The 15374-nt window shown below is 38.6% G+C and overlaps 1 protein-coding gene across 10 annotated transcripts in view; it reads right to left on the minus strand.

Annotated features, from left to right (window-relative positions):
* Positions 1-7749: 7749 nt before the first annotated feature.
* RPGR (retinitis pigmentosa GTPase regulator) overlaps positions 7750-15374 on the minus strand; it is a 60085-nt gene continuing 52460 nt past the window's right edge. For all 10 annotated transcript variants that reach the window (XM_055267887.2, XM_055267885.2, XM_055267883.2 and 7 more), the window contains 3 exons: positions 14215-14272; positions 12208-12299; positions 7750-8419 (listed from right to left, as the gene is read on the minus strand). In XM_055267887.2, the coding sequence (XP_055123862.1) occupies positions 8213-8419; positions 12208-12299; positions 14215-14272 (357 nt within the window). In that variant the 3' untranslated portion in view covers positions 7750-8212. The remainder of the gene's footprint in view (positions 8420-12207; positions 12300-14214; positions 14273-15374) is intronic.

Genomic DNA, 15374 nt, shown 5'->3' on the forward strand with positions numbered 1-15374 from the left:
ATATATATACTTTAGTCCAACTTTTCTATCTGTTCCCAGTGGTAGGATGGTCTGAGTCACTTACTGGGAATTACTAGAAATCTAGAGACTTGCTTTTAAATGCATGATTACATTTTACAAGATAACTGTCCCTGTTTGTAAAATGTCAATGCCATGAAAAAAATATGGGAAGACAACTCTTTTAGATTGAAAGAGACTGAAAAGACTAACAAACAAATGCAGGGCATGAACCTTGATTGATTTCCAGTTTAAATGAACCAGCTTGTAAAAGACATTTTGAGAAGAGCAAGGCAAATGTGAATATGAGATTGGGCAGCAGTTGACATTAGAAAATTATTGCTAAATTTGTTAGGCAAGATATGAGCATTGTGGTTACACAGGACAATGCACAAAATGTCATTTGTTGAAATGCATCCTGATATATTTAGGGTTGGAATGTCAGGATGTCTAGCTAAAACATGAAGCAAACATAGCAAAGTATGAGTGAAAGACCTATGTGATGGGTTCATGGGTATTTATTATATTATACTTTCTTGTATATTTTAAATATTTCAAAATAAAAAAGTTTTTAAAAACCACAACAGATTAATTTTAAATAAACAAGTTTCATATTTAGAGTAAATTTTCCAGCTTTCATTTCTAAAGTATTATATTATCTAGTAATCACTGAGAAAACCAACTTATACGTCTACCTTTTGCTTAAAGTTTTCTCCAATTGGTTTAAACTTTTATATTAATTTTCTAATTAATTGCTATATGCAGTAAATTAAATAATTGCAATAATTAAGGAGTCAATATAAATCTGATGGCAAGTTGTAACATGTTACCTATAAATATAAAATCAAATGTTCATATGCACAGAGTTTTAATGATTTTTAAGTAATTATAGGCTAAAAACAATACAATAGAAAACTTTTCTGTTGTAATAACCTTTGTGTCCACAGGGGAAATTCTGTAAAAACTTTAAAAGTAGTGTAATACTATTTTGACAGGTTCTGAACAAATCACTTGGACAGACTGCTTCTAAACCTCAAAAGATTTTCTAGAATATTAAAAAGGTGTTCACCTTGGGACAGATTTTTTTTTTTTTTTTGAGACGGAGTCTCGCTCTGTCGCCCAGGCTGGAGTGCAGTGGCGCGATCTCAGCTCACTGCAAGCTCCGCCTCCTAGGTTCACGCCATTCTCCTGCCTCAGCCTCCCGAGTAGCTGGGACTACAGGCGCCCACCACCACACCCAGCTAATTTTTTGTATTTTTAGTAGAGATGGGGTTTCACCATGTTAGCCAGGATGGGACAGATTTTTACCACTGAACCAGATAAGATCTTTCTTAAGTAAAAATAAAAAGTGTCTTATTGTCACTTACACATTCCTTAAAGTTAGATACAGTTCTCTAGCCCACTGCTACTTAAGACATCTCATCTATTATAATATACATAGTATACATACCAGATGAAAATAGAAGCAAGTGCAACTATTTTGGAATGCAGCTTGCCGTGGCCAGATAAGTTTTCATGTTGTAGTTTTAGTGAATATTTTTAGGGTTAGGATAACATTTCCTGATGTTTTCAGTGATTAGTATTGTACAGTAACACTATGCCAAAGTAGTTCTCTGTCACGATTGTTAGAGGGACTGCTTATCAAGTCTGTCTGCTGTCTCTGAACTTTATTGTAGCTTCTTCCAACAGAAACATCCTTCTTCACTGTTTAATACAGTTGCACTACCTCGTAATCCTGACTCCCCACGCTCAAAAGAAGGCTTAGTATGCATCTGTATGCAACAGGAAACTTCAATTACCTTAGTAGAATGATCACTTTTCTAGTCAATTCTTTAACTCTCATTTCATGCTTAAAATCTGAGATCAAATTAGGAAAGATTACAACTAAGATAAATCCAGGGCCTATTTCAACATGTTTTCCTTGTAAACTAATTTCTCTTGCCAAAATAATGTACTTTGTTTAAAACAGAGGTCACAACACGGCACCTTGAGAGCCAAATTTAGCCTGCATTTATGGCTTGGCCCTTTCTAAGTTTACACACATATGCATACACACACGCATGCACACGTGTGTATGTGAATGAGTTATCCATATAAAAACCCAGATTTCCAGCTTCTTTTTTAAAACAGCTGACGGGCTGGCAATCAGAGCACAATACTGGGAAACAGAGCAATTGCCAGCTAGAACAGACTGGCAGCAGCTCCAATGTGCTTACCTGCCCAGCCACTGAAAACAGTTTAGTTATGTGACTCCTAGTTTACTTGCATTGTTTGTTCAATTCAACAAAGTATCTCCCTCATTCCTGAGATAAAGATTTTCCAAACTTTTGATTTGCCTCCTGTTTTTACTTACTAGTTTCTTATTCTTACAAGGTAAAAAGGTAAAGCACATGTTAAAGTTCTGTCTAAAAAGATACTCTAAGCCTTTTTTTTTTTTTTGAAACAGTCTCAGTGTCACTCAGGCTGGAGCGCAGTGGTGCGACTTTGGCTCACTACAATCTCTGCCTCCCAGGTTCAAGCAATTCTCCTGTCTCAGCTTCCTGAGTAGCTGGGATTACAGGCGAGCACCACCATGCCTAGCTAATTTTTGTATTTTTCATAGAGATGGGGTTTTGCCATGTTGGCCAGACTGGTCTCAAACTGCTGGGCTCAAGTAATCCGCCCACCTCGGCCTCCCAAAGTGCTGGGATTACGGGCGTGAGCCACCAAGCCTGGCCAGTACTCTAAGCTTTTTAAACAACTAGTATCAGATGAGAAATCTTTAAATCACGGGCCCCGGCAAAAGGAAATATTAAGTATGGAAATACTTTCGATTTTGGTTGCCTCACAGAATCAAAGTGGGCAGAAAATCTCTGAAGTTGAGGAACATAATACAGAAATCAGTATGGCTCTGTCCCATAATTATTCTGCATCTTATCTCTAATCCTGTTGCCACTTAGGTCTCCTGTGGGTAGAGGTCTGTGACAATAACTTTCTTGTTGCCAACCTTGATGATTATAATACTAGTTGACCAAATGTTCCCCTTTTGGATGCTTCTGACGGTGTTCTGTCGGAAGAGACAGGGTCTTCCCTGCTCATGGAAAGACTTTGTTTTCCCTCTGTGGATTAATAATAGCATATGGGTAACAATTGTACTGCAATGAAGCATATGGCAAGTATTTTAAAAAATGGAGTTTAACCTTAAAGCATGTGCGTACAAATTTCTGAGAAGCAAATCCTTGTCCAAACACTACAAATATAGATGTGCTCATTTGTTTAGTCATCATTTAACATTTAATACTTGCTCATTGTGTCTAGGATACTGACAAAGATAACCCTGACAATTCCTGCTTTGATGTAACTGGAGATACAGTAAATGAAAGTTTTAACATTACAAAGTGCCTCCACTGGAGACATATCATTAAAAATCCAGGATTCAGCAAGAGTCTCTAGAGAAAGAATTTAGGAGACTAGACACTATAAACAACTGAAGGGTTTTCTTGGTATGATGTGTAGCTGTCAAACTGAAGCACCGATATGGGCTGAATTTCGTTCCCCCCAAAAAGATATGTTGAAGTCCTAACTCCCAGTGACTCAGAATGTAATCTTATTTGGAAACGGGGTCTTTAGAGAGTTAATCAAGTTAAAAGGAATACTTAGGGTGGGTTCTAACCCATTACGACTGGTATCCTTATAAAAAGAGGAAATGTGGACACAAATATACACAGAAAGAAGATGGTATGAAGACAAAGGACTCCAGTGATAATTTACAAGCCATGGAATGCCTGAGACTACCAGAAGTTAGGAGAGAGACCTGGGACAGATCCATCCCAGGTCCCTTCAGAGGGAGCACGGCTCTGCCAACACCATGACTTCAGACTTCTGGCCTCCAGAACTGCAAGGCAACACGTATCTGCTGTTTTAAGCCATCCAGTTTGTAGTACTTTGTTAAGGCAGCCCTGGGAAACTAATATTATATAAAAGCACCTTTCAAAACTACATTTTCTTATTATATCAGGAGGGTCTTTTTAAATGCCAAATTTTCTTTATCTTAAATGTTTTGACATGGATTTGCATGCTCTTTTATAAGACCTAAAAATCTTATCACTGCTGATATTTAAAAAATTAATACCTATTTAACATTTGATCCATAATATATGTGAACAATGTCAATGACTCCCTAATGCTCAAGTCAATGGATTCTATTTTTCAGGTCCCATTAAGGTCAGTAAGAAAGTTTTAAGTAGTATCATTATAGAGAGGAGAAAGGAATGAATAGGAAAGATAACAAATATGAGTAGTTTGGGGATTAGAAGAAATCATTTAACTTTTTGTAAAGCTATGAAGTTATCAGTAAGGGTGGCCAGGAGCGGTGGCTCATGCCTGTAATCCCAGCACTTTGGGAGGCCCAGGCAGACAGATTGCTTGAGCCCAGGAGTTCAAGACCAGTCTGGGCAACATGGCGAAACCCCATCTCTACAGAAAAATACAAAAATTAGCCGCTCGTGGTAGTGTGTGCCTGTAATCCCAACTACTTCGGAGGCTGAGGTGGGAGGATCACTTGAGCCTGGGAGGTAGAGGTTGCAGTGAGCCGAGATCATGCCACTACACTCTAGCCTGAGTGACAGAGCAAGACCCTGTCTCAAATAAATAAATAAGTTATCAGCAAATGCAACTCCATTTATTTCTGAAACTAGTAAAATTGATCTTTATATTCAATTCTATTGATTCTCTCTTCTGTGTTTTTAAAGAGTTCTCAGATATTAGTTTGTTTTTTAAGTTTAGTGTCCATTAATCTTTCCATTCACTTAGAAAATAGGTTTTAAAATTGCCATAATATCTCCTATTCATCATCAGAGTCACACCCCATTTTCTTCATTTTACTCACATGTAACTGTAACTTTGTTTTCTTAGTTTCTGGCATAACATCTGGCATATAGGAGGTACTTGGTAAGTATTTCTTCAATGTAAATGCCAGATAGGGAACCAAATTTAGAAAAGAAATATAATACAAATATCCAAAGCCCAAGGGCAGATGGCTGGTATGTTTTTATAAAAGTATTTACCCTTATTATTAAAATTGTCTCTTGGTGTTGATGATTTTCAACAAACCACCTTATTAAAAAGTATAAATTGTTTTGAGACCTCTAACAAAGCAGGGATACTTCATCTGCTTGGTAAGGTTTGTCTCATGCACCGCCTCCAAGTGTTTTGACTTAATCCTTTCTTTGGAAATAAGCTATTTGCCTAAAAGCTATTTGATTTCCTTGGTCTCTAAGCTGTTCCTTTCTCCTTTTGAATGACCGGCCAAATGATCAGTACAGTGGGGTGGTTCTAAGATGGTCTTTATGACCTTGCCTTCTGGTATTCATGCCCTTGTGCTATCCCTTCACTTTACTTTGAGTGTGGGTGGGACCTGTGACTTGCTTCTAGCCAGCAGAATTTGGCAGAGATGGATGTCACTTTCATGATCATGTAACCTAAAATTATGACCTCTGTCTTGTTAGCAGACTCTATTGACTCTTCCTTGCTGGCTTTGATGAAGGAAGCCACCATACAGACAGGTTCTTTCCCATAATACAAGTGCTATTAGTTTTTACTGCTGCACATTAAATTACCATAAATTTAGCAAATACTACATGTATTTATTATCTCACAGTTTTTCGGGGTCAGTAGTCTGAGTACTGCTCAACTGGGTCCTCTCCTCAGGGTCTTGCAAGGCTGTAATCAAGGTGCCAGCCAGGGCTGTGGTCCAATCTGAGGATCAGGTTCCTCTTCCAGGCTCACTGGGTGCTAGCAGAATTAAATTTCTTGCAGTTGTAGGACTGAGGACTTCCAATCCTAAAGGCTGTCCACCACTCCCTGGCACATGGCCCTCTCCCTAAATATGGCAGCTGGCTTCTTCAAGCCCAACAGGAGAGCATCTCTGCTGTTTTGAATCTCTCTGACTTCTTCCATGTCAGGCTTTTAGAGCCTCTTAGAAAGGGCTCATCTGATTAGGTCATGGCCACTTAAGATTATCTCTTATTTGCTTAACTTCAAGTCAACTAACAAGGAATTTTAATTACATCTGCAAAATCTTTTATCTTTTCCACATAATGTAACCTAAGCAAAGATGTGACATGCCATCATATTCACTGGTCCAACCCACACTCATGAGGAAGGGATTATTGAGAGCATGTGGCACCAGCAGGTGAGAACCTTGGGGGTCATCTTAGAATTCTGCCTACCACAACTGGCATATCTTACTACCACTTGTGAGCTTTACTTCCACTTGACTCCTATAGTTTATATTTTAGTATTTTGGCAATACTGTACTATCATTGCAATAGCCACTTTTTATTATATTTACCTTTAATAAAATTAAAATTCTACTAAATGTAACAGTTACACAGAAGACTATTTTTTAAGATTTCAAAATCACATCTATTCTGAACTAACATCCTTACAACCCCTGTGCATGAAACGCAAAGATGAAGTTTCTTTTTCTTCGTTTAAATGGGGCAATGGTCACTGTGACTGAAGAATAAAGTGTTCTATTTACAAGCTAGAATGGGGAAAATAAAGATAGTTTGCTTTGTTGAATAAGTAGTACCTGAGAGCATAAGCAAACAATGTTTCTATCAGAGTAGATTTGATAGGGTTTGGATGTTTGTTCCCTCTAAATCTCACCTTAAAATGTAATCCCCAGTGTTGGAGGTGGGGCCTGGTGGAAGGTATTTAGGTCATGGGAGCAGATTCCTCATGAATGCCTTGGTGCTTTCCTCTCCCATAACGAGTGAGTTCTCACTCAGAGTTCATGTGACACCTGGTTGGTTAAAAGAATGTGGCACTTCCACCCTCTCTCTCTTGCTTCCTCTTTCGCCTACCATGTGACGTGCCTGCTCCCGCTTTGCTTTCTGCCATGAGTAAAAGCTAACTGAAGCCTCACCAGAAGCTGAGCAGATGCCACTAAGCTCCCCAGCCTACAGAACCATGAGCCAATTAAACCTCTTTTCTTTATAAATTACCCAGCCTCAGGTAATTCCTTACAGCAACACAAAAATGGACTGGCACAAGACTTAGCAGCTTTATCCTTCCTATTCTTTGTGGCAGAGCACTGTGTGACTGAACTAAATGTGGTTACCACTGTCAATGCCAGGGAAAGGTGAAATGAGCAAGCCTAGCTATGTTCACCTCTCCTATGGTGGTGATCGGTGGAATGGTCAAACACTCCAGATGATACCAAATAATCTGCAATGTTTTCACGGCAAGTCATTTCCTTAAAGAAAGGAGTAGGGGCTGGGCACGGTGGCTCACGCCTGTAATCCCAGCACTTTGGGAGGCTGAGGCAAGCGGATCCCGAGGTCAGGAGTTTGAGACCAGCCTGGCCAAAATGGTGAAACCTTGTTTCTACTAAAAAAACAAAAATTAGCCGGGTGTGGTGGTGTGTGCCTCTAATCCCAGCTACTCGGGAGGCTGAGGCAGAAGAATCACTTGAACCCGGAAGGCAGAGGTTGCAGTGAGCCGAGATCATGCCACTGCACTCCAGCCTGGGCGACAGAGAGAGCGTCTATCTCCAAAAAAAAAAAAAAAAAAAGAAAGGAGTGCTGGGAAGCAAAGAAACTTCTGCACTCAGTTTTCCACAGATGTACCATTTATACAGCTGCATTGAAATTTTCTTTACTCAGGGGTAAATGCATTTTGCATACTTCTATATTTTAAAATTATTTTTGCCCCCATTTTGTCAATTGCTAATGCCAAGTACTTCCTAATTTTATTAATACTTATCAATTTTAACAGTGGAACTGACCAGATATAGTTTATTAAAATATGTTCATTATAAACAATTTTACCTCAGTTTTGTAAAAATTGTAAATACATCAAAAACTGTTACAGTGTCATGAGATTGCAAATATTGCCTTATAAAATCAAAAAGAAGTAAAATTGTTTAGTAAAAACTATGAAATATCTTATTTCAATTTTCCACGTATAAAAATATATTTTTTATTGCAACACTGAACAGTTAAGCCCACAACACTTGAGGGAGAATTTGAAATACACATATTTTGAAATGACTTGTTAAAAATATTAGCATAAATAAATATCAAAACTGGTCACACTGATAGAAGCTGAATAAAACACATTAACTTATATCTTTAAAAGACTACTATCAGAAACTTTCCTTCATAAGTTATAACATTTTTCAAGTACACATTACAATACACTTGGTGACTGTGAAAACGTAAATATATATTTATAGTATTGTACAGGATTTTGATCTTCTCTCTGTATTTGCCGGTGGGATATTCTGATGATTCTGACTCACGTGGTTCTGGTCAGCATCTTTATTATTGCTTTTTAAAACGATCTGCTCTCCTATGGATTTTGTCTCTGGGAGTGGCTCATTGTTATTCTTGACAATCTTTTGATTTACTGAGGGGACCCTTTTGAACAGAAAAATCTAGGAAAAAACCACACACACAAATATTCATTTCCATAAGAAAGATTCACTTAACAGTATTTAGGGGATATCATTTCCAACAAGTATGAACATGATTTCGTCATCTCTTTATGGGGCATCACATGTACTATGGTGCTTTCTTAGCATCTGTTAGTGTTTTTCCTTTCACCAAAGGCAGTCAGGATTCCACCCTAAAACAAGACCTCCCAAGGTCTAACATTCAACACCATCAATACCTTGGTGATATATTATCTTTTTCTTCAAAGAACAAGTTTAATGTTCCACTTTGCTAAGTTGTAAGAGAAAAAATACATAAAAACCTATTTAAAGTCACCTATTGTAACTTTTAAATGTATCCAGGAGGGGTCATTTTCAGGACATGTCTGTGATTCTCAGTGTATCACAGCTACAGTGAATTTCTATTGTAATATTCTGAAGGACGATCCATTCCTGTAGATGAGAACTTCTGGCAAAAAAAGTTAATGCTGCTTGGCCAGGTGCGGTGGCCCACGCCTGTAATCTCAGCACTTTGGGAGGCCAAGGCGGGCAGATCATGAGGCCAGGAGATTGAGACTGTCCTGGCTAACATGGTGAAACCCCGTCTCTACTACAAATACCAAAAAAAAAAAAAAAAAAAAAATTAGCCAGGCGTGGTGGCAGGCACCTGTAGTCCCAGCTACTTGGGAGGCTGAGGCAGGAGAATGGCGTGAACCCAGGAGGCGGAGCTTGCAGTGAGCCAAGATCGTGCCACTGCACTCCAGCCTGGGCGACAGAGCAAGACTCTGTCCCCCCCCAAAAAAAAAAAAAGTCAGTGCTGCCAAATGATGGCTGTGTGAGCCCTGTGTGTGGGTCTGAGTAGGCAGTCGAATATACAGAGCTGCCGCTCGGGGGAGGCTGGGGCTGCAGATATGTAGAATATAGATAATAGCTGAGAGATGAAAGTAGCCCCGATAACCCAGAGATTCCAGGCAGGTAGAAAACAGAATATAAGAAAAGAGACAAAAAGAGCAGAGTGAGAGGCAGGCAGAAGAGGAGCTAGAACTGAGGACCAAGGTTTGTAGGTGCAAAATTGGGAAAACTAGGCAGCTCAGAAGTCAGGAGAGAAGAATACATCAACAAGGGAGTGGCCAACAGGGCATCTATGCAGAAGAGATGAAGGTGACAAAAGTTTCATTTGATTTAGGCCCTTTGAGAATGTAGCCAGGAAGAAAATAGGATTCTTGAAGAGTGGTAATACAAATAATGGCTTTGACAAGATGCCAAAACAAAAAGCAGGAAACAAACACCAGGTGAAAACTTGGCTCTTCCAGAAATAAAAATGGTGCTAATAATAATAGCTTACCTCTAGCTTTAAAGAGTGGAGAAACTAGGGTAAAAAGTGGTAATCCAAAAAGTAAGAGTATAGAAAAAGGATCTATGGATTAAAATGGAAGAACTCCTGTTCCTGCTATGGTGAAGAAATACACAACTTCAAAAAGTCTGCCACTATAAAATACCAAGAAATGCTGATTAAGTATCAAAAATATCATTTTATAATATGCAGGTAATCTCCCCAAAAACTAAGAGAAATCCTTGTAGACCAAAAAAGAAAGAAGGAACAGGAAGCCTCAAGAGGTGATTAAGAACTGAAATAGCATCTGCTGACTTATAACTTAGACCTTTAACTTTGAAACAATTTGATCTCACAAAATGAGGGGAGCTGGAACTGAGACCCCTACATAATGTGAGGACCTTCTAAGTACTATGCCCTTAATATAAGCCTACCTACAAACATTGTGGTCTACCCTTAAATGAGAAATGAACTTAAAAGTGGTCCTTCAGTCACTCCAGAGCTAATAAAGGCTAATGCAAACTCTCTATAGATAGACTTACTCTAACAGAGGCCTTAAAGGATTTCCACAAAAAAAGTCCCAGTGAAACATGAACTCACAATACAAATTTCAAGACACATATGGAAACAAATCACCATTAGCAAGTCAGCCAAAGCAACACACATATTTAGACTCCTAAGAATGACATTGGAATTCCTAAATACAGAATGTAAACTAAGTGTGCTTAAATTAAAAGACTAGAATAAAAAAAGTAAGCATAAAACAAGATACTGATTTTAAAAGGCCAGATTGATTTGAAAAAGAACAAAAATACAACTTCACTTAAAATGTGAAAGATGTTATCACTGAAATTAAAACTTTAAATAGGTAGGTTAAATAGCCAAGTAGTCTCAGCTGAAGAGAAACTATGAAATTGTTGAAGGCCCTGAAATTACCCAGAATATCACTTACACATAGAAAACATGAAGGTGATATTAAAAGACATGTACCCATAAAATAAAAAGTTTTTTTTTTTTTTTTTTTTTTTTTTGAGATGGAGTCTCGCTCTGTTGCCGAGGCTGGAGTGCAGTGGCTCAATCTCGGCTCACTGCAAGCTCCGCCTCCCGGGTTCACGCTATTCTCCTGCCTCAGCCTCTCCGAGTAGCTGGGACTACAGGCGCCCGCCACCACGCCCGGCTAACTTTTTTGTATTTTTAGTAGAGACGGGGTTTCACCGTGGTCTCGATCTCCTGACCTCGTGATCCACCCGCCTCGGCCTCCCAAAGTGCTGGGATTACAAGCGTGAGCCACCGCGCCCGGCCCAAATGACATGAATTCTCAGATTCAAGAGTCATAATAAATTCCAAGTAAGTTAAAATTAAAAATTCCACACCTGCTGGGCATGGTGGCTCACGCCTGTAATCCCAGCACTTTGGGAGGCCAAGACAGGCAGATCACCTGAGGTGAGGAGTTTGAGACCAGCCTGACCAACATGGAGAAACCCCGTCTCTACTAAAAGTACAAAATCAGCTAAGCATGGTGGCACATGCCTGTAATCTCAGCTACTTGGGAGGCTGAGGCAGGAGAATCGCTTGAACCCGGGAGGTGGAGGTTGCGGTGAGCCAAGATTGCGCCATTGCACTCCAGCCTGGGCAACAAGAGTGAAACTCCATCTTAAAAAAAAAAAAAAAAAAAAAAATCCATACTTAAGCATCTCATAGTGAACTGAAACACATCAAAGACAATCTAAAAAGCAGCCATAGAGAAATGGCAGGTTATATACAAAGTTATCAGCAATTATACTAAAGCAAAATTATAGACAGCAATAATGGGAGCAGATACTAAGAGAAAATAACTGTCAACGAGCCACACTTTCATTAAAGAACTATGGTAAAATAAAGACATTTTCAAGTGAGCAGAAACTAAAAGTTTTAACTGTCAACAGACATCTGTGATAGGAACTTCCAAAATATTTCTTCAGGAAGAATAAGAATTCCAGAAGGGACATCTGAGTAAAAAAAGTAGTATAAAAAATACTAAAAACATATGATTTGTGATGTTAAAAAATTTTAAATACTGGGTACCATAACTTCTAAAATAAGAAAGAAGAGGTGATAGGCAAGAAAATTCTTCTAAAGTCCTGGCATTATTTGGGAAAAAGATAGGAACATTGATGAGCTTTAGATTTTAGGTATGCATGTTAAAAATGTCAAAGACAAAATCCAGCTGTATAGGCCATTTACAAGAGACACATCTAAAATATAAGTTAAAGTGAAAGGATGAAAAGAAGATCATCATTCAAATGCTAACCAAAGGAAAGGCAGTATACTAAAAATATGCGATATCACCTGAAATTCTTCAGGTTTTGGGGCCATAAAAACTCATATTAAGAGAGTTAAATTATGTGGCTCGCCATATGAAAAGTAAAAGAAACAACTGAATTCAAAAGGATCAAAAAAGACAATTCATTTCACTTACCTTCTTTGTTTTTTTCATGTCTTTGCTTGGTGTTGTTTCACTATTTTCTAGGATTTCTAATGAATTGCTATCTGCATCATCAAGCATGTATCCTACAATTGGATCATTCAGAAATACTAGTTTTAACTAATAGGAAAAAGAAAAGACCTGATGCTCTCAGTGAAACTCTATGAACCCTGAGTTGTGGGGTAATACGAAAAGAGCTCAACCCTGGAGTAGTGGACAATATCTACACTGCATATTTCCTGAAAAGTTGAGTTAAAGTGAAAAGCCCAGAATGACCTCACCAAAGTTGTAGATGTTTAGATGACCAGTATCCAAATATAGCTACAAAGGTAATAGTCAATGTTAGAAAAGACTTCTGTAAAATACAAATTACTTTAAAAATTAACCTAGTTATAATTACATTCTTTGTACTCAAATGGACATGCTATTTTTTGGTGTTTCAAATTAATCCACATGTTCTATATCTGAATAATTATCTTTAAAGTATACTTGTGAAGCATATGAATTGTTTTAATTTTATATTATCAACTACTTTAAGCTTATATTTAATTTCTTTGTAGTGCTTTAGGCTATATGTTAAGAATACTGGCCGGGCGCGGTGGTTCACGCCTGTAATCTCAGCACTTTGGGAGGCCGAGGTGGGCGGATCACAAGGTCAGGAGATCGAGACCCTCCTGGCTAACACGGTGAAACCCTATCTCTACTAAAAATACAAAAAATTAGCCGGGCGTGGTGGTGGGCGCCTGTAGTCCCAGCTACTGGGGAGGATGAGGCAGGAGAATGGCGTGAACCCGGGAGGCGGAGCTTGCAGTGAGCCCAGATCATGCCACTGCACTCCAGCCTGGGCGACAGAGCGAGACTCCGTCTCAAAAAAAAAAAAGAATACTTAGAGGTGATACATTTTTTAACGCTTGTCTAAAATATTCTAAAACTTACTACTCTTGTGGCAGAAGTTAAAAGGAACAGGATTAAGGAAACTATTCATTCTTCAGCTTAAGTTTAGATCAGATATCCAGTATTACAGATAGTTTTTTTTTTTTTTATGAGAACAGAGTAAAATGCATACTGCTGTGTGATGGTGTGGAAACAATGTGGGAGTCGTACTACAGAAACATAGATGATTTGTGTCTAGATTATGTAGATCTCAAGGGCAATCACAGTCGCCTCTATTCCACAGCACCTGTTCTCTGACACTAATAGGTAGGCTTGGGAAAGGATTTCTCTTCAGTATCTATGGTAAGAGACTCAGGTCTGGGCCCTCGGGGGTAAATAACTGGGTGGCCATTGTGGCTTTAGGCCAGCCCAGTAGTCCTAACTTGGTTGGGCAATGGAGTCTGGCAGTGTGCACTAGAGATATAAATTGGAATTTGGGGCAAAAGCTTGATTTAATAATATTGATTTAATAGAAGAGAAAAAAGGTAGTAAAAAGGCTACTTAAATTCCTTAACACCAGCTGGGTGCGGTGGCTCATGCCTGTAATCCCAGCACTTTGGGAGGCCAAGGCGGGAGGATCACCTGAGGTCAGGAATTCCAGACTCACCTGGCCAATATGGCAAAACCACATCTCTACTAAAAATATAAAAATTAGCCAGGCGTAGTGGCGCACGCCTGTAATCCCAGCTACTCGGGAGGCTGAGGCAGGAGAATCACTTGAACCTGGGAGGTGGAGATTGCAATGAGCTGAGATCGCGCCATTGCACTCCATCCTGGGCAACAAGAGTGAAACTCTGTCTCAAAAAAAAAAAAAATTCCTTAACACTGACACATAAGTAGTCATGAATAATGCAATATTTGTATGTGAAGAAGCTGTGGTGGTTATATATAAGAACAGATAAGTCTGTATCACATATTTCATAGCTTGTTATGAGGATCATGTGACAGTAAAAATTATAACATATATGTAAACTTACATGTACGCTTATAATTACCCAATTACGGCATATATACACATATGTATGTGTGTATGTATGTATATATGTATGTTATCAAACTTGCTCATACCTTTTGGGTTTTCATTGTACTCACAAATGGCCCGTTCCTCCAGGTTGGCTTTTTCTTTCTATAAACAATAACAAAGCAATACAACAAAAAATATTTTTGTGCTGTTCTAGAAAACTTAAGTCTGAATCTTTAAGCAGGTTCCAGAGTCTGCCTCTAGCTAATGACATAAACATGTGACAATTACTTCACTTTGCTGAGCTCTTGTAAAGTGAGGGGCCTTAGATGCTGACTGATTGCAAAGTCCTCCTAGCTTAAAATTGTGTGATTAAAAAAACTGTATGACTCAAGAATTCTCCTCAAAGAAGATTCACGAACGCTAATTGGCATACAACTTGTCTCAACATTTTACAGTGTCAAATTGGTATTTAATGATTTCATGTTACATAAGCTTAAGGACCACCCTAACCTGAACTCATAAATGTTCCCTATAAACAGAATCATTTTCTCCTTCTGAAAGAAAACAGTAACTGCTAGAATATTTTTTTTTCTTAGTGAGAGAAAGGAGTCTTGGATAAAGAAGGAACCATGGAAAAGTATGACCTTTACCACAATACCAATTTGTAAATTAAAAATGCACGCACACAAAACATGTTTCACAAGTACACATTCAAATAAAATGACGAATATGTTTCAGTGGTTGTCTATGTTAGGGAAAAAGGGGAAGGGGAATGGAGCTAAAAGAGAATACATTTACATGAGAAGAGCCTTGCACAGACCAATGATGAGAACGTTTCATACTAGAAGGTATGACTAACTCAGTGTTCTGCATGAGAGGTTCAAAAAATGAAAATAAAAATGAATCAGTACAACGTCATTCAGTTTGGGTTGCGGAATTCCATACTTCTGAAGTTAATCCAGAGTAGTGTTAGCAAACAAATGATTTCAAACCTACCAACTATCTCCTAGCAAGGTCACTCTCGGTCAAAACTGCCAATGGAAGAGATTATGTTTTGGGCATCTCTAGCTCCACTTTCAGGGTGATTTTTGCTTCCTTAGTGATATCTTCTATTCCTTCTATACATACTTTTGTCTAGGCTGCACCTTTGAAGAACTGATCACAACTTCAAATACTGCTGTGACCAACTTTCATTCATTCACACATGTAAACATACACAGGTGTGTGTACACATATACACCCCATTTCTGCCACCAGTGCCGGG

The sequence above is a fragment of the Symphalangus syndactylus genome, chromosome X, assembly GCF_028878055.3.
Source record: "Symphalangus syndactylus isolate Jambi chromosome X, NHGRI_mSymSyn1-v2.1_pri, whole genome shotgun sequence".
NCBI classification, from domain to species: domain Eukaryota; kingdom Metazoa; phylum Chordata; class Mammalia; order Primates; family Hylobatidae; genus Symphalangus; species Symphalangus syndactylus.